This window comes from Mytilus edulis, chromosome 13, assembly GCF_963676685.1.
Source record: "Mytilus edulis chromosome 13, xbMytEdul2.2, whole genome shotgun sequence".
NCBI lineage: Eukaryota > Metazoa > Mollusca > Bivalvia > Mytilida > Mytilidae > Mytilus > Mytilus edulis.
In genome coordinates, this window is record NC_092356.1 from 68,690,198 (window position 1) to 68,710,645 (window position 20,448).

General features: G+C 32.7%; 1 protein-coding gene across 2 annotated transcripts in view; it reads right to left on the reverse strand.

The window, feature by feature from the left end:
- Positions 1-3,365: 3,365 nt before the first annotated feature.
- Positions 3,366-20,448, reverse strand: part of LOC139501144 (putative leucine-rich repeat-containing protein DDB_G0290503) — a 46,851-nt gene continuing 29,768 nt past the window's right edge. For both annotated transcript variants that reach the window (XM_071290128.1, XM_071290130.1), the window contains 6 exons: positions 17,367-20,253; positions 14,315-14,448; positions 13,170-13,503; positions 11,860-12,206; positions 10,324-10,395; positions 3,366-3,596 (listed from right to left, as the gene is read on the reverse strand). In XM_071290128.1, the coding sequence (XP_071146229.1) occupies positions 3,486-3,596; positions 10,324-10,395; positions 11,860-12,206; positions 13,170-13,503; positions 14,315-14,448; positions 17,367-20,253 (3,885 nt within the window). In that variant the 3' untranslated portion in view covers positions 3,366-3,485. The remainder of the gene's footprint in view (positions 3,597-10,323; positions 10,396-11,859; positions 12,207-13,169; positions 13,504-14,314; positions 14,449-17,366; positions 20,254-20,448) is intronic.

Below are 20,448 nucleotides of genomic sequence, written 5' to 3' on the forward strand. Positions count from 1 at the left end.
AGGGGAAGTTGGTATGTTGTTACTATGACTGGATAAATTGATAGTTTCAAAAATATCGTCTCGTTTGTCAACCAGACACAAGTTGTTCCCTTTGTTTGTTATAGATTTTGGTAGGGAGATGACCGTGTACGTCATATTTGAGGTTAAAGTATAAATCGATTTGTAACCACTAAATTGATTAATTATTAAAATAGCTGTGACGTCGAAAGAAATAAGCTACAGATTCGATGCCCAAACCTGAAAATTAAATTTACTGCTAACAGAAAGCTTATTAAATAATGTGGCCGTCTTCGGACTAAAATATTTGCCACACTGAAAGTTAATGGCGTGTTTGCAGTTTATAAGGAAAACACTCTCTTCCAAAGGACAGTTTGCATTGAGTTGGTGGATTAATCCTGGTTTTATAGCTAGCTTAACCTCTCACTTGACAGGTACATCAAATTCCAGTATATTAACACCGATGTATATACGAAACAAACAGACAAAATAGGTAAAAATATCAAAAAAAGGGGTTTAGCAGTCAAGTGTTGTAATCTTACTCACTAAATTTCTAAACACACTTAACATCAGATTTTAGGATTCATATTCAAATATCAATGAGAGGTAATACATGCAACACCATATGACACGAAGTCCACGAAAATCCATCTTTGAGTTTGGTCAACGTCTTGAAAACGAGATATTTGAATCAAATATATATTCATAAAAATATTTAAAAGTGAGTAAAAAACCGAATTTGTTACAATTGATTTTTGGTAATTGAAAACACATATTTAAATAACTCTTTTAAATTTGATTCACGTTGGCAAATAATCTGAACGATGGAATTTTATTCAATTCGTGAAGCACAAATGTGTAACAAGTACTCAGATTAAAGAATGAAACACATAACATGTTCTGATAACTATACTGTTCTTTATTATGACCTTATAATCTGTTAATTTGTTTTAATCACACCTACTAATTGATACCATGATAGTTTAAATACGAGATTATATTTAGTCATTATCAAACAATAGAAAAAGAAATACATTAACGAAACATAATGACGAATTAAAGGGAAATACGGATGTACATCAGTGCATGTAATTTATAATCAAATTTCTTTCAATAAAGGAACATCTCCACCCAAAAATAATAAAATGTAATATACAATTATTAAGATACGACGGTCATCAATTGGTATACAAGTATTAAAATATAAAATTTCCACCACCACAGAGATTAATTTACTTCCAATAATTTAAAATGTTCTTTCATTACAAAATCAAATGATTCTGATACCATGTGTGGCCATCATGACGATGCAAGCTACCTTTATCATTCTTAATTATTAGCATTTAGAAGTAAGAATTTTCTAAGTTATCTACATTAGCTAGAAAACAATAGCGCTTGTCTACACAGGTGTATTAAATTATTACTGGTTTCCTCAAAAGCAGTTATGTTTACATCAACGTCCACATAACAGAACGGGTTGATAATTAGTTGAAGAAGATCAGCTGGAAGGGATGTTATATCCTAAGCTAGAATTAAACTTCCATTGTCTAAAGATTTTGACATTAGTGGTTTTCTGGATTCTTCTAATTTTTGCACATAATAGGATAAAGTGTTTAACTGATTCGTCCACTTTACTACATGGTTTACAAAAAAGTATTATAATCACAAAAATACAATTTGAACTGATGTTTCATTGAAACTGATACTTTGTAGGTTTGAAGGATATAGTTCCTAGTTGCAATTTTAAGATGTACAGAAATTTGATTGATGTCCCTGAGATCACTCCCAGTTTGGTTTTTTTTTTGGAGGGGGGGGGGGGGGGGGGGGTTCGTGTTCCTGTTGTAGCTCTATTTTTGACATTTTTACCTATTGTGTTTGTTTTAATTTCGTTGTCAATATAATGGAATTTGATGTGACTGTCATACAAGTGAGAGTTTAACTAGCTTTAAAAAACAGAAACACTGAAATGCAACACTGAAATGCAACAAAAAAAACAACACTCCAACATACATAGAAACGAAATGTTAAAATTGATTTGTAACTTTTTATGATAAAACTTTCTACCAATTATCAAATCAGTATATTCAAGCATGACAATACAGGGAAAACTGACAATTGGTGTGAATTTTCCAAGTCCAAGCACTATAACTCTGCACAAAATCATCAGACTAGAACAATATTCGAACTTGATTTGAAACTGAACATGATAAAACAATACAAAAAATATCAAATCAATATCTTCAAGGACAAAGAGATAAAACTGTTAAAAACTGCTTTGCCAGAATGATGGATGAATAGACATATAAAGTATATAAGATATCTTATTTAAAATATATTTATAAGATATCTTCTTTATATTATATAACATATTTCATAAAGTTTATAAGATATCTTATTTAAAATATATTTATAAGATATCTTCTTTATATTATATAACATATTTCATAAAGTATATAAGATATCTTATTTAAAATATATTTATAAGATATCTTCTTTATATTATAATACATATTTCATAAAGTATATAAGATATCTTATTTAAAATATATTTATAAGATATCTTCTTTATATTATATAACATATTTCATAAAGTTTATAAGATATTTTCTAAAGTATATGAGAAATCTTATGAATATTTTATAAAAAAAGATATCTAATATACTTTATAAGATATCTTATAAACTTTATAAGATATATCATATCGTTTATTAAATTATTAAACGTGTTGTTTTCATTTTTTTTTATTAGATATATCATATAGTTTATAAGATATTCTTATAAAGAAAATTTTATGAGATAAATTGGAGGTAGAATAAATAGTAAAACAGCTTGCCATCGATCTGGGTTGAAATATATAGGAGTTGATAACAAAATAACTTTTTTCACCCCTGAGCATCACTGAAGAGACACTTGATTGTGTAAAGTGTGCAATTTTCACATTTCTTGTATGGTATGAGAAATGTTTCTCCCCACTGGTGAAATACCTGTTCCCTGCAAATGATAGGTCAAATTTTCTTGTTTTCTACTGAAATTCCCCATTGAGATGTCATGAAAAAAGGCAAAGAACACAACTTTCTGCAAATTTTTGAATGAAAAGATAAAACTCATTAGAAAAACAGATTCCACCACTATCATTCAGATATTAGGATATATCTCCACTCTCAACAGATAAATTTTAATTATTTAAAAAGCTCGTCAAACTTCGCGCTTTAAATATTAAAATTTAACTTACTCATGTTACTTGAGAAGAGAAATATCATAACACACTTGTTGCAGTTATTGAATACATATTTCTTACCCGAGAACTGGGGAACTAAATGCTCAAGAAAATTTTTAATTAAAGGCAACACAAAAATAAAACTCAGACACAAATCCCAATGTGGTCTTTTCCACTGTATTTTAATAATTATATTCATTTCATACATAACAAAATTTTCAATACAGAAATACTAAAACATTTTGGCACATAAAAGTCATTGACCATACTATTACTTTCTTTTTTTCCCTTTCTTTGTCATTTTCTTAATTGTTCGATCTAATCCATCTTTCTCTTGTTCAATTTGAGCTGCTATTAATGTCAAGGTCGTCTTATGTCTCTCCTGAAATAAAATTAGATTACTTTAGATTCATTATTCGTAGGATATTAATGTTTATGGATATAGTGCCTACAGTGGAACCACGTTTCTAAATGTTAAAAAAAAATCTAATATTTTCCATAGGAGTGCATGACTTTATTAATGGCACAAAATGAAAGTTTTTTTCAATCAACAAAAATAAGTACTCATAAAAAATAAAGGAATCTGCAGTGTGCACAATGTAAACTTGTGAAGTTTTAACAGACTATATGAGTAGGTACAACTAAGAACTTTAACTCACACAATATGTAATTGGTGATGTTTAACACCACTTATGGCTTTAACATGACGGCTATTTTTTATTGGGGAGGAAGCAATAGTAACCTTCATGAACTATCACTTTAAGGAATTAGCACGTTAAGGAACTAGCATGCTAAGGAACTATAACGTTAAGGAACTATCACGTTAAGGAACTATCACCTTAAGGAACTATCACGTTAAGGAACTATCACGTTAAGGAACTATCACGTTAAGGAACTATCACGTTAAGGAACTATCACGTTAAGGAACTACCTAGTTAAGGAACTATCACGTTAAGGAACTATCACGTTAAGGAACTATCTAGTTAAGGAACTATCACGTTAAGGAACTATCACGTTAAGGAACTATCAGGTTTAGGAACTATCACGTTAAGGAACTATCACGTTAAGGAACTATCACGTTAAGGAACTATCACGTTAAGGAACTATCTAGTTAAGGAACTATCACGTTAAGGAACTATCACGTTAAGGAACTATCACGTTAAGGAACTATCACGTTAAGGAACTATCACGGTTAGGAACTATCACGTTAAGGAACTATCACGTTAAGGAACTATCACGTTAAGGAACTATCACGTTAAGGAACTATCACGTTAAGGAACTATCACGTTAAGGAACTATCACGTTAAGGAACTTTCACGTTAAGGAACTATCACGTTAAGGAACTATCAGGTTTAGGAACTATCAGGTTAAGGAACTATCAGGTTAAGGAACTATCACGTTAAGGAACTATCACGTTAAGGAACTATCACGTTAAGGAACTATCACGTTTAGGAACTATCACGTTAAGGAACTATCACGTTAAGGAACTATAACGTTAAGGAACTATCACGTTAAGGAACTATCTAGTTAAGGAACTATCTAGTTAAGGAACTATCAGGTTTAGGAACTATCACGTTAAGGAACTATCACGTTAAGGAACTATCACGTTAAGGAACTATCTAGTTAAGGAACTATCAGGTTTAGGAACTATCACGTTAAGGAACTATCACGTTAAGGAACTATCACGGTTAGGAACTATCACGTTAAGGAACTATCACGTTAAGGAACTATCACGTTAAGGAACTATCACGTTAAGGAACTATCACGTTAAGGAACTATCACGTTAAGGAACTATCACGTTTAGGAACTATCAGGTTAAGGAACTATCTAGTTAAGGAACTATCAGGTTTAGGAACTATCACGTTAAGGAACTATTACGGTTAGGAACTATCACGTTAAGGAACTATCACGTTAAGGAACTATCACGGTTAGGAACTATCACGTTAAGGAACTATCACGTTAAGGAACTATCACGTTAAGGAACTATCACGTTAAGGAACTATAACGTTAAGGAACTATCACGTTAAGGAACTATCACGTTAAGGAACTATCTAGTTAAGGAACTATCAGGTTTAGGAACTATCACGTTAAGGAACTATCACGTTAAGGAACTATCACGTTAAGGAACTATCTAGTTAAGGAACTTTCAGGTTTAGGAACTATCACGTTAAAGAACTATCACGTTAAGGAACTATCACGTTAAGGAACTATCAGGTTTAGGAACTATCACATTAAGGAACTATCACGTTAAGGAACTATCACGTTAAGGAACTATCACGTTAAGGAACTATCACGTTAAGGAACTATCATGTTAAGGAACTATCACGTTTAGGAACTATCACGTTAAGGAACTATAACGTGAACTATAACGTAACTATAACGTTAAGGAACTATCACGTTAAGGAACTATCACGTTAAGGAACTATCACGTTAAGGAACTATCAGGTTTAGGAACTATCACGTTAAGGAACTATCACGTTAAGGAACTATCACGTTAAGGAACTATCTATTTAAGGAACTATCTAGTTAAGGAACTATCATGTTAAGGAACTATCATGTTAAGGAACTATCACGTTAAGGAACTATCACGTTAAGGAACTATCACGTTTAGGAACTATCACGTTAAGGAACTATCACGTTAAGGAACTATCACGTTAAGGAACTATCACGTTAAGGAACTATCATGTTAAGGAACTATCACGTTAAGGAACTATCACGTTAAGGAACTATCATGTTAAGGAACTATAACGTGAACTATGATGTAACTATAACGTTAAGGAACTATAACCCTAAGGAACTATAATGTTAAGGAACTATAACGTTAAGGAACTATAACGTTAAGGAACTATAACGTTAAGGAACTATAACGTTAAGGAACTATAACGTGAACTATAACGTAACTATAACGTTAACTATATTACGTTCAGCAACATCAATCCTAGTCAATTATGATGGGGGTTAATCACACCTGCTTCCAGCAGGGTTTGAATTCATATCAAGGGTTGCTACGTAGATTTATGACTATTGAACGAGTAGCTAGAATAGCGGCTATCAATATCTATGAAGCAGATAGACTAGCTAGCTTCACGTTCAATAGTCATAAATCTTCGTAGCCCTATGTAGCCGCTACGATATTGAACGCAACCCTGGTTTGACAGGCTAGTAATTAGTGTAGGTGAACTACGTACTTAAACCCCTCTGCCACCTAGGCCCCCTTTCACACATTATATTTTATATTTTTAATGAAATGTGCAATGATATTTTAAAAGAACTTATCATTTTAATATATAAGAGTTGGTATATAAGAAGCTCTATTGTTTACAATAAGGCAGAAATTAAACTGTTTGGGTGAGCAATTTTAAATGCTTTAATTTTATTAATTCCTCTCTTCTTATTGCAGAAGTATTTTAAACAGAGCTCAATCAAACTCTTTCAAGTCCTGTAAACCATACAACTGACATACAGCAGGTAGAGAATCATAAGTATGCGTAAACCATACAACTGACATACAGCAGGTAGAGAATCATAAGTATGCGTAAACCATACAACTGACATACAGCAGGTAGAGAATCATAAGTATGCGTAAACCATACAACTGACATACAGCAGGTAGAGAATCATAAGTATGCGTAAACCATACAACTGACATACAGCAGGTAGAGAATCATAAGTATGCGTAAACCATACAACTGACATACAGCAGGTAGAGAATCATAAGTATGCGTAAACCATACAACTGACATACAGCAGGTAGAGAATCATAAGTATGCGTAAATCATTTCCTTAAAGTCTGTTCACTTCAGCATAACTTCCTCTTTGGGACAATATCTAACAAATTCTACCTCTTTGGGACAATATCTAACAAATTCTTCCTCTGTGTAATTATTTGCATTGATTTCTTTGGTAAAGGTAAACCATGTATCTAAATGTTTGATGAAATACACAAATTCTCAAAGCTTAAGTAATCAAAGTGCTGGATAGCACCTCAGGGAAGTTTGCAACTGAAGATGTGTATTATTTCAAATGGGTTATGGACGTGTATTATTTCAAATATCACAGCTTTGGTGTCTTTTAACTAAACCATTGTCTCTTCAGCAAGTTTAATTGTCATATAAAATTTAATATTTTCTATTGCTACCTTAAAAGAAGAACGAAAGATACCAGAGGGACAGTCAAACTCATAAATCGAAAATAAACTGACAACGCCTGGCTTATATATACACTAGATTCAAAAAGGAGCTTATAAACCTGTAACAGATTTTAATTGCTGCTGTAAAATTAAGCATTGAGACAATTACATTTGAGATTTTTGGTTTTCAATCATTCATGTGATATACTAGTAATCATTGCCTCTGTGTTAGGATGACACATTGTTAATTATAGGTCATTTTGCAACAGAAACAAAGTGTCAGGATAAAAAGTTCTGGATCCGCCACTGTATTGTTAAGCACTAAAAAATCGTTTTTGTTACATTGAAGTTGTCTGTATGTTTGTTTATCATGTTTATAGGTAAATCTTGTTTTAGACTGACTTTTATAAGTATTTCTTGCGATGATATTGCAATTTCATTGTTGATCACTTTGTGGAACATTTGGAGTTTGGTGTTAAGTCTGCACTGAGGAGGCTGTCATATGGATATGAATTGCCGTTGAGTCAATGTTTTTCTGCTTGATCCAATTGAGCATGCTGAACAAGTGAAGGTCTTGATATCCACATTGGAATGTGAAACAGCTAGTTTTTAAATAAGGGAATTATAAGATTTCCAATGTTGTTTTTTTTGCATCAAAAACTTCCAATCCGGCTATCGATCTTTTTACAAAAACAATGTACTTTTTATACCAAAGCCGGTATTTACCTTTACTCATCCTTGGCGTGAGACATAATTTAAGCCATATGATTATCCAGTATTAAATATTCAGTCACCTGTATATCAATCAAACCATTATCACTTGTCAAATACTGTGGATTCATTTATTTTCGTGGGTATCAATTTTCGTGGATAGAGAAAAAAAGACATTTCGTGGTATACGTAAATTCGTGGATCGCTGATTCCAACAACAAAAAAATTAGATACGTATTTCGTGGATTTCTTTTTGATTAGGAGATCATATAACATCCTTGGTTCGATCAATAAAAAAACAAAACAAAAAAGAAGGAATTCATTGAAAAAGTTTTGAATTGTCAAAATCCTTGCTTAATTGGTCATTCTAGGTTAAAGTGTTCATTGGTAACTTCGATTACAATAATGGGCAGAGACAACTAATTATTTGTTTGTATTTTAATTTATAAATTCTTGTCTGAATTTTATAAGGCATTCAAAACTTTATGATTGAAAGCTAATTTCCCTAATCACGATATATTAAACAGTGATATAAGTATAAGGTGTGAAAATAAATGTTCCTGTCATAAACAATATTACCTACGGGCAATATCCCTGTACTTAATCCTATTGATTTTTAATCACAGGTAAACCAAACTATGACACGGTAATTAACAACTTGCAGTTATTTTCTATGAACAGTTTTAATCAATTTCAAAAAAGTAAATTATCACTGATATTCGATATATTTATTATAGATTTAATCAAAATACTTGTATCTTCTTTCAATCAAAATCACGTGTTATGTTACAATGTTTATCGCTAGTCAACACTATACTAGAACTGCATAACATAACCGGAAATAAACATCCAACTCCATACAGATTTCTCGGGATTATTCTTCGTTGAATTCTTAAATTCGTGGTTCGCTGTGACCCACGAAACCCACGAAAATTGGTATACCACGAATAAAAATGAATCCACAGTATAATGATCTGACGGCTAATGGTCGAAACATAACCACGTTGTACTTGTATACCGGATTCTTTTGATATTCTCAGGCTTTTACTTGTTTTATAATAAATATTTGTAACAAGAATGTGTCCATAGTATATGGATGCCCCACTCTCACTATCCTTTTCCATGTTCATGGACCGTGAAATTGGGTAATAATCTAATTTGGTATTAAAATTAGAAAGATTATACTATAGGTAACATATGTACTAAGTTTCAAGTTGATTGGACTTCAATTTTATCAAAAACTACCTTGACCAAAAACTTTAACCTGAAACTCCCACTTTCATTTTCTATGTTTAGTGGACCGTGAAATTGGGGTCAAAAGTCTAATTTGGCTTCAAAATAAAAAGATTATATCATAAGCAACAAGTTTATTAAGTTTCAAGTTGATTGGACTTCAGCTTCATCAAAAACTACCTTGACCAAAAACTTTAACCTGAAACTCCCACTTTCATTTTCTATGTTCAGTGGACCGTGAAATTGGGGTCAAAAGTCTAATTTGGCTTTAAAATTAGAAAGATTATATCATAAGCAACAAGTCTACTAAGTTTCAAGTTGATTGGACTTCAGCTTCATCAAAAACTACCTTGACCAAAAACTTTAACCTGAACGGACGGACGCACAGACGGACGAACGGACGCACAGACGAACGGAGCCACAGACCAGAAAACATAATGTCCTTCTACTATCGTAGGTGGGGCATAAAAATCGTACGGAGTAAATAAAAGCGAGGTAAAATGTTCATTCATGAAATATTTATGAATGAAATGCTGTTTCATATAGATTTATTTTTATTTTCTCTTCAGCGCATGACAGATCTGAAAAGTAGATTTTGTGATACTCATTTTCAAAATGAAGTTAAATTCATCTGAATTATCGGTGAACATTAATTCATTCCTTTTTTATTCAAGCTGTAATCTTTTCAAAAGAGTAGTAACTCAAAATTTCAAAAGCATCTTACTAGAACTAGTATTCAAACACTAGTACTACATTATCTTGGAGAAAATGTAATTTGCGAAAGTCTGTCACATCAGAAGATGACGCCGACGCCCAAGGAAAGTATTGCTATAGCAAGCTATAGCAAACTTCCCAAAAAGCAAATACATGAAATCAATTATCTCTCAATATAAAAGTTTTTCTCAATCCATATTTCATACTTTCTCAACATAAATGGATGGACAGGCTATGTGAAAATTATAAAGTTGTACATTTTTAATGGGCTAAATACATGTTTCTGATATTGATAATTATAACAAATAACTCCAATATTTACCAGTTCATCCCTTGTCTGTTGTTCTCTATGCTGCTCATCTTCAATTCTCTTCTTTTTATCATCTTCTTGTTTCTGTTAAACAAAATTTAAATGTTACTGTTGTTAAATCTGAGCTAAACAGGAGGTCAACCAAAACACAATTCATGAAAATTGTAATATACAAATCTTCAACAAACAAACATGTCTATTTAAAATACATGTCAAATGTAAAATATTCTTAATATAAAAAAGAAGATTTGGTATGATTGCCAATGAGACAACTGTCAACAAGAGACCAAAATGACACAGAAAATTAACAACTATTGGTAAATATATATGGCCTTCAACAATGAGCAAAGCCCATACCGCATAGTCAGCTAAAAAGGCCCTGAAATGACAATGTAAAAAAATTCAAACGAGAAAACTAACGGCTTTATTCATGTACAAAAATGAATGAAAAACAAATATATAACACATAAACAAACAACAACCACTAAATTACAGGCTCCTGACTAAGGACAGGTAAATACATACAGAATAGCTGGGTTAAGTCCTGTTGTGATCTCCTTCAGACATGTCAGGCCCATTTCACATGCATTGCAATTAAAAACTGTCTTGTTCAATGCTTATAATAAATCAATTATCCACATTAAACAGATTTAGTGTAACGACATCATAGTCTTAGATGACTAAAGAATGTAAAATTGAGAATGGAATTAGGGAATATGTCAAAGTGACAACAACCCAATCAAAGAGCAAATAACATTAAATGGTTTAGTTTTGTAAGATAACAGATCTAAAATGGATCTACAATCAGTTGATTCCATGTCTGCTTGTAAACATATGTCATAAATTCAGCAATTGTTCTATATAAATAAAGGTAAATAACTTGGGAACAATGCAAGTGTCACCACCAAAAAAAGCATTGTGAATAAAAGAGGGACGAAAGATACCAAAGGGACAGTCAAACTCATAAATCTAAAACAAACTGACAACGCCATGGCTAAAAATAAAAAAGACAAACAGAAAAACAATAGTACACACGACACAACATAGAAAACTAAAGAATAAACAACAACTTAGTGAATAAGTTTCATGACATTTGGTTGAGGCAAACTTAAGTTAGAGTGCGGGTATAGAAAATATAGCAATTTTTCCATTTATATAGAAACCTGACATTAGAAAACTGAATGTGATGTCCCAAAATTTTGAACTTGATCTGTCTTTGGTAGTAATAATCATTGTGTATAAGTTTCATAACATTTGGTTGAGGTCAAGTAAAGTTAAATTGTGTAATTAAACAGCAATTTGTCTGTTTTTCAATTTAAGATTTAAGTCAAGATTGGTGATTATTATGCAACCCATATTTGAACTTGATATTTGTTTAATGATAATAGACATTGAGTATGAGTTTCATAACATTTGCTTGACAGAAAAACTAAAGTTAAAAGAACAGGAATTAACTTTGGGTATAATTGACAGACAAGGGTATAACTTAATGCCCCCTTCCTTTAGCTGATAATGATTCTAATCTGCCCAATCCTGTTACAGACATACCTGTCTACGTTGAGTCTCTTCATACGAGTGATAGTTCGGACATTGTGGCCACTTCCTGTTATGACCTTTTTGATGACAGTTTCCACACGTAACATTTGCCATGTTGCCACTAATCTGACTAGAAGATATTGATGAAGAAATACTCTGACTAGAATCAAAAGCTGAATGTTTAAATGGTGAGGATGTATTCTGGTTGATATATGATGTTCCTGACATAGGCTGACTGCTGGGTGGATTTCCTGCAGCAGAAGAGGCTGATGGGAAGGAAAATAGCTTCTTCTTCTCTACAGGACTGTGCAGTGGTGATATAGTAATGGCGTCATTGTCACTCAAGCTTGGCAGATAATCTATATCATTGAAATAAATAAATTGGGCATAAACATATGGTATAATCATGAGACATTCATTTGGAAAGGCAAGTTATTGGGTCAAAATGACATGTTTGAGCATTTCATTTTAGGTAGGAGGTAATGATCACATTTCCTTCAATTCTCCTGCCCATATAAATCAAAGCTATTTTCAAATCTGAGACATTTCCATATACATGGTTAAATTTTGGATTACAATGTGAGGTTCATTTTTCAATAAATAATCATAACCCATAATGCCCTTTGTGATTTAGGTTTTTCAAAGTAGAAAAATCCCTTTTACAAGACATTCAGTTTTTTTATAACACATAAAGAATATTTTCATAACTAATTCTTTTAAGTAATAAGACCGGTTTACAAAGATCGGAGATCAACTCATAATTATTGTAAATCTGTCATAGTTATTTTAATCCTGTTAATCATTGTAAATTATGAACTTTAATTCTAACATTACATTTAATCTTGGCTTAAGTTATTTAATTTTGTTTCATTTTAAGGACAGCTACACTCAAAGGTTATGCTTTAATAGACGATTAACAATGGCATTAATTACAGGCCACCATTGTAACATGTCAAGTATATTTCAGCTTTAATCACTTATGCAAATGATTAGGTAACACAAGAAAAACATCTGATTTGAAGTTTTATTTAAAAGTCTTTATTGTTTTTAATTTCTTACTTCCAACAAGGCCACTTCAGGGTCAATTTATATTGATTTTCTATCAACAGGACTTACTTCATGAATTGAAATCAACTGAATACCATTAATCAAAGATTAAAATGCAATTATCAAATAAAAACTTTTGCACAAAAAACTTAAATAGACATTGGTTTTACTTAAGGTGGCTCTGGTCTATTCAAAGTTTGTCAGAAGTGCCATATTGTTTTGTTATTTTAATCTTTACAGTGAGTGAATCGAATTGATCCCCCTTAAAAGATTACCTTTATCAACTGAGAAAACAGACTTCTGCCAAGATGTGTTACCAGTATTGAGAGCTTTCTTCATTGAATTGTCAAATGTCCCTGAGGCTGAAGTTATTCCCGAAGATGCTGTTGCTTCTAAGAAGGAAGAATCGCTTGATGATGTACTTGATCGTCCATAGAGTGTTTTTTGTGAAGGTGTATTATTTGAGTCACCAAATCTTTTTGCTGCATCTGCAGCTGCTCTGACAGGTGTTTTGGTATATGATGGGAGGGACTGTTTCCTTGGAAAGGTGAAGTTTGAACCTGAATGTCCTTTGTACTTGACATTCTGGCTTTGTCTAACTTCCTGCAACTACAAAACAGATAGGATTTACAATTTCATGCCAGATTTTGCAACTGCAACTTGAATAAAAAAGATTAAACATGATAAATTAACACATTAAATATCTTTAGAAAGATTTGATTATTGCCATATATGCAAGTTTCATAGTGCCAAAAACAACAACTACTGAATTAGTTCTTAAACTGTACGACTTGACAGAAACAGTCCTTACACCAAGAATTTCACCAGGTGCGTATTTTTTCATGTTTGAGTCAGTCCTATTGTCCAACAGAGAGAAAGGGTCATTGTTCCTTTGCATCTTAAGTTTGTCAAATGATTCCATACTAGTTTCCTTTTTTATTTGCATTATTGTGGCCAGAAATCATTACTTTAGGCCACATTTGAAAGAATGTCTGTTTCCCCTCCCACACATCTACCCTTTGCGAACAGACCAGGAAGGCAGGTTCTGTCTTTTTTTTTTCTTTTTTTTTTAACTGCATGTCATGAATGGTTTGACTTGCCTAGTCAAGGTCATTTATCAGTTGTTTGAGCTCAATTTGAGTGTATTTCTTTCGATTATCAATCCTTTTGCTTTCAAGCACTTTCCAAAAATGGAAACAAATTATTTTCGGGAAAAAAAATAATTTTGATATTTTTGTGGAATATAATTTTTTGACCCAGTGGCTTATTTTTGACATAGGTGGAGGGGGAAACAAACATATTTTTAATTATGGCCTTAGAATAAATTAAAGCTATTTCAATAACAGAGGTTTATTTTCATTCATCATTGCAGGCACAGGAAAATGATAAGAAAGAGCAGACTTAAAAACTTTAAAAAAACCTGTGTCTGAAGATCTGTCTTTGACCTTTGAATAGCCTTTAACCTTCTATCCCAAATTTGTTCAACAGCAGCCTGTGTATGTAGCATTGGATAATTGTCTTCCTCATGCTGAGAAAAAAGTGGTTGGCTGCTTACTGAAAAATAAAAAAAGCTTCAAATAATCCCAGTAGGAGGCACTGCAGTAGCTGTCCCACATTACTGTAGATGTCTTCCTCATGTTCCTTGTTCATGTTGTTTGTTTTAAAACACAATACCCTGTGCAAAACAAAATCCCCTCTCAATTATATTTATCAATTGTGCAATATTGAATGTGCTTAAGTAATTTAGCCGAAGAACAGCAATCAACTGTCTAGTATGAACAAAATCTTAGTTCCGAAGACGTTCAGTTTGACAGGTTTACAATTCATCCAGTCAGTCAGCATGGTCCAGGGGTACTGCTTGTACAAATTATTTCTATTTACCTGAAGAAGGAAATTATGATTTACTTATATAATTTTTGTTTAGCTATATTCATATTTTCGTACAAGGTTGGAACAATTTCCCCTTTATTTTCTCCAGAAATTTACTTAGATAAATATTTGTTTTGTTTAATCCCTTCAATTCTGAAGTTTCTCAATTGAATAGTTTCATATTTTTCATGTCCCAACCTTTTTTAGCCGACCTTTAGTCAAAATGATAGGGCTAAAAATAAAATATTGTTTGTTTCCCCTCCCACTACCGACCCGGTAAAATCGCCGCGACTCGAAAAATTTTATTGGCCATTCTTGTCCAAAATTTTTTTTTTGCTCTGTTGGTTTTTGGTGATATCTTTCCGATGCTGTAGTAAACATGCACATTCGTCTCAACTCGGCCAATTCCGTACCCTCATCTAACTGATAGAAGGAGAGTAGCGGCTTCTACCGAGGATTGCTGAATGTAAAGGTGCATTGGTTTTTTGTCATACCTTTACGATGCTGTAGTCAACAAGTGTTTTAAATCAAGGCATTTTTGCATTGAAGTGTCTATATGATTCGGAATCAAGGAAAACAAACATAATGCCTTGCCACATGATTTGTGTTGCGTGCAAATGTGATATTTGAAAATAAAAATCTGAAGCATCTTTCAACCACTGAGTGCACCTTGATTGGCTTTGTCTCTTACCTCTGTTCCTGTTTAAAGGATAAAACCTTAAAGTAAAAATGGTCTGAATCGTGCTTTGAAATCAATTTACTTTTGTCTTTGACTTCGAACAGGTTGGGCACAAGTCAGAAAATATTGGATACCTGAATTCCCTGCTTTCAGGGAACATCCCTGATTTCTGGTGTAAACAAATCAAGTTAAAGGAGTAGGTTCAGTAAGACCCCTTTTTGGCCCCAAAATATAGCAGTTTTAGAAAATTGTGAAAATGTAATCGTTTAGATATTTATTGAAAAGTAGAATGTTTCTGCTACATAAATATGGGCTGTTTTTGACAATACAATGCACATGTATCGGGTACTAGCATTATTAAGTCATGCTAAATTACTGAAATCTTCACAATTGTAGCATTTTACTTAAATTTTAGACGGTTTCCGTCTTAAATGAAAGTGGCCGCATTCGTGTTCATTCATAATATTGAAATGTAAGTTGTATTTGATGATAATACATAATATATATAAAGGTTGAGGATGAACACGAATGCGGCCACTTTCATTTTTGACAAAAACCATCTGAAAAGTGACGATTTTTGGCATATTTGATAGATTTTTCATATTTAAACTTGAATTGGAGCGTTTTTAATGACTTAAAGAGTTAAAATCTTTCACATAAACTAATTGAATCAATTGAAATAGACTCTTAAGTGTTTAGAAAGTGTCTAAAATCTTTCGTTAGATGGACTTGAAAATTGAGGCTGAAATCGGCTCTTACCGGACCTACTCCTTTATTTTTATTTTTCAATTTATGGCATGCATGTCATTTACAAAAGGGCACGTTTTACATTATAACTGCATCAGCCGAATTTGTTAATACTCAAAGTATGCTAGGTCTAGGAACAACAAAACATGAATAAGTGAAGCCTTGTTTTTTCTAGAACTCGAAAAACATACAAATCTTTTGTTTAGGAATTAATTGTCCAAGCTGCATGATCCAGGTGTAACTGAACATAACTGAATTATGTTCACTTCTACTGAAAATTTGTATTCATTGAATTTTTATTCCCAAGTCATTAACATGTATGTATCTTTTTGTCATCTCATAATTGATGATCAAGGTATGAATTGGTGAACACAGGAATTTTTTTGTTCTGAGTTTGCATCAAATTAGACTTGAAATAAGCTTGATTTTTAACTAATGAAACACTTGCTTTCATTAAACATTGTTATCACATGAAAAATGTGTGCTTTTGTAGATTTCATACCATCAAATGAATAGGAAAAAGGAGGTCCTTTTATACTGTTTTTAACACCAGAAGACTGGGGTTTACACTGAATACAGGGAATACCCCAATTTTCTTGACTTATCTTACCTGTTGAATTTTGTAAAAATTCAATATAGAATAAGAAAATTATATCAAGAAATAAAATAATTTGCCTACCTACCTACCCATACCCTGATAACCCCAGTAGGGGAGGGGAAACAAAAATATTTTTAATGTTGGCCTAGTATGGATTATATTTTCATTGTTGAAGGCTGTACAGTTGCCTATAATTGCTTACACAACTTCTTTGAACTTTGGTGGATAGTTGTCTTTTTGGCAATCATACCACATTGTCTTATATGTTTATGTTTGGTTTTCTTTGAAATATTTATCATCGTTCTATTATGTCTATTTTCTTGTTTTAACTCTTACCGCAAAACTAAAACTGATGTGGAAATTTCCTAGTTTATTTATACATTTCTATAAAATTATAATACAAATATTCTGATAAATAAACAAAAAAAAGTGATTAGCATGAAATGCATCACAATGTATAAACTGAGTTGGAAAAAAGATCTTACTATTTAAAATGTTTGCAGTTGTTGCGTAAAACACAAGAGCATGATGGACTTACATATACCATGTTGTGAAGAAAAAATTTGGTATCATACTGACCTGAGTTAGCAGTTGTTTCTTTCTTATCATCATCTGCTAGTTTACGAGCCATTTCTTCGTCAGCCTTTTTCTGCTGAATTCTCCACTCGTCATTATCATCACTGTTGACTGAAACTGAACTCAAATCATCCCTGCCATTATTGTGTATTTTCTGAGCAAGCTCAAGATCTCTCTTTTCTTGACTTTCTTGATCACTAAAAGTTACTATCCTATCCTGATCTTGGTCCAGCAAAGTTTGAGCAAGTTCAAGGTCTTCCTGCTCTCTCCTCAACTTTATCCTGATATTTTCTTCCACATCATGCTGACTTATGACTTCTTGGAGTGAGATTAATGTTTCTGATGGCTCATGTTTTTCATCATTAGAAGCACTAATCACGCTGTGTTTTCTTTTTCTTAAGTTTCTTTTCTCTGTTATTTCATCCTGATCTGGAGAGTAACCTCCCTTGTTTAGTCTTTCCTGGAGTTGTCTTGCCATTTCTTCATCCGTTTGTTCAAATGACTGAGTACTATCTGACTGTGTATCAACATTTAATATTTCATTCTCAATCTGGTTTGGCACAGAAACTGATTCTGGATTTTTATTGTCCCACTTATTAACCCTCTTTTCTATTCTCTGACCCAATGAAGTCTGACGTCTTCTTAATTCATGTTTCAAATCTTCTTCTTGCTCTAATTCTTTGTTTATTTGTTCTTGTATTTTCCTTGCAAACTCTTCATCATCAATGTGTGAAGCAATGGCTGTAGATTTATTTTCACTAATGTCAACACTCAGATGGTCATTAAATACTTTCTCAGACTTTATTCTCCAACTGAGAGATCTTTTTAGTTGTTTATTTTCGTCACCAGGTTCAAAATCTATATCATGATTGAAAGGTTCTTTTTCTATTTTCACTTTTGATTCACATATTTCGAAAGAATTATTATCTGGCTCTTTTTTAACACTGACAATTTCATCATCATTTTTCATCTCGCAGGCTTTCACATTTTCACTGAGATAATCCCTATCTTGAATTTCATTTTCTAATTTACAACCACTTTGAATTGTATATGGTGATTCACAACCCTCTCCCTCATTCATGTGATCTGTTTCAATGTCATCAACAAAGCCTAAAAGCAAGCTCACAGACTGACTCTGTTGTGTAAGTTCTTCAATTGTAGCAGTTTGAAGTTCACAAGCATGACTAGTCTCAAGGTCACTATCATGACAAATCTCTTTTTGCTTACTGTCTCCATAATTCATATTTTTGTTTATCATTTTCAAACTCTGTTTTGGTGTTATTCTTGCTGAAAGCCTTTTTGATGTCATGGGAGATTCTTTATCAGGAGAGGGCGGTATAACATCAATATCCTCTTCTTCGGTGCAGATGTCATTCAATCCTATAGATTCAGGTACATTTATGCTAGGAAACAAGTCCTCATTATCAGAGTCTTCCTGAGAATCTTCAACAAGAACTTTACCATGCTGTAAGTCATTAACCTGAACATTGTCAAGTCCTTTCAATTCACAAGCATACACATTATCATTTTTACATTCCTGTAAGATTGTCTCCCTTGATTCCTGTAAGATTGTCTCCCCTGTTTTTTCATTGCTGACATTGATTTTTGTTAGCTGCAAACTGTTTTCGATCTGAATTGTGTTTTGATGATTTACATTTTCATCTTCTTTATTAGAAATACTTTCAACTTCACAACCTTTCCTTGGATGTTCTTGTGATATATCTTCAAATTGTTTGTGACTTGGTGACTGATATATTGGCATACCATCATCACAGTACGATTCCAGCTGACTATCACCATCCAATATCTCCACACAACTATAACTATAGTCTGTACCTTGTGAATCTATTAAAATCACATCTTCTTTTATCTTGTTGTCAGATGAACAATCAGATCCTAAATAAGTCTGCTTTGTTTTAATACTCTCCCTACTATTCGTGTTAGACACAGATATTTCCATTTTGCTTTGTTCAATTGCTAATCTTAGTTGTTCTTCCTCTGACAAAGTCTCCACATTTATTCCTATCCTATTACATTGATTACTAGGATAACTCTGTGTCAAGGCTAATCTCATTTCCTCAGCACCATCTAACACATGTTGATAAGATTTTCCTACAAAAGTTTCATTCCTGACTGTTTTATCAACATTATAACTAGTATCAAACCCATATTGGTCTAAAGAATTATCAGCACATGACTCTTCAAAATTATTAGCACACGACTGATCAAGATTATCAACACACGACTGTTCAAGATTGTCAACAAATGACCTTTCAAGACTGCTTAACTTTATAACCTTCTGCAGTTCCTCGTCTTCACAATCATTTGTCACAGAAGTTCTTTTGATACCTTGATTACATATTGGCACAAGTTTCCCATGCCTGATAGGTGATTGGTCAAGTGTACTTAATTCTAACACCCTTTGAAGTTCATTATCTTGACTATCACTGGAGAAAACAGTCAGGTTTTTCTTTATTTCCTGTTTACTCATTTCAAGAATTTTTTGCAGTTCTTCATCTTGACTGTCAGACATACCTACATTTGTTGAAATGGCTGTGTCAGTGTGGGGTACTTTACCTGAAGTTATTGTAGGACATGGTTTTGTTTTTTCATCTGATCTAGAACATCTAGGCTGATTGAGTTCAAGATCATATGCACACTGCCTACTAAGCTCTAGAGCTCTTTTTAAATCTTCATCTTCACTTTCTTCCCTCTCTAACTCTCCTCTTATACTACTTCCTGTATTTACAAGCTTTGAATTCTTTGATGTCTTAGGTGATCTTTTTCTGGAAGGTGTTGCACTAGGAATACCTTTCTTAGGAGTTTTTCTTAAGGAACCACTTGTACAAGTAGGAAGGTCAGTCTCTTCTTGTCTGCTTTTAGCTAATGCCTGAAAAATATGTCTTTGCCAGTTAACAAGTTGAACTGTGAGCTATTGCTCATTAATGATACCCCTGCTATTAGTATTTGTTCAACTGGTAGTTGATTAGTGATGAATCTGAAAACACACCACACAGTTTGGCTTGCTCACATAAAACTTGATTAAATATCAGAAAGCCTTGTTAATTTTTGAAAAAATTTCGAG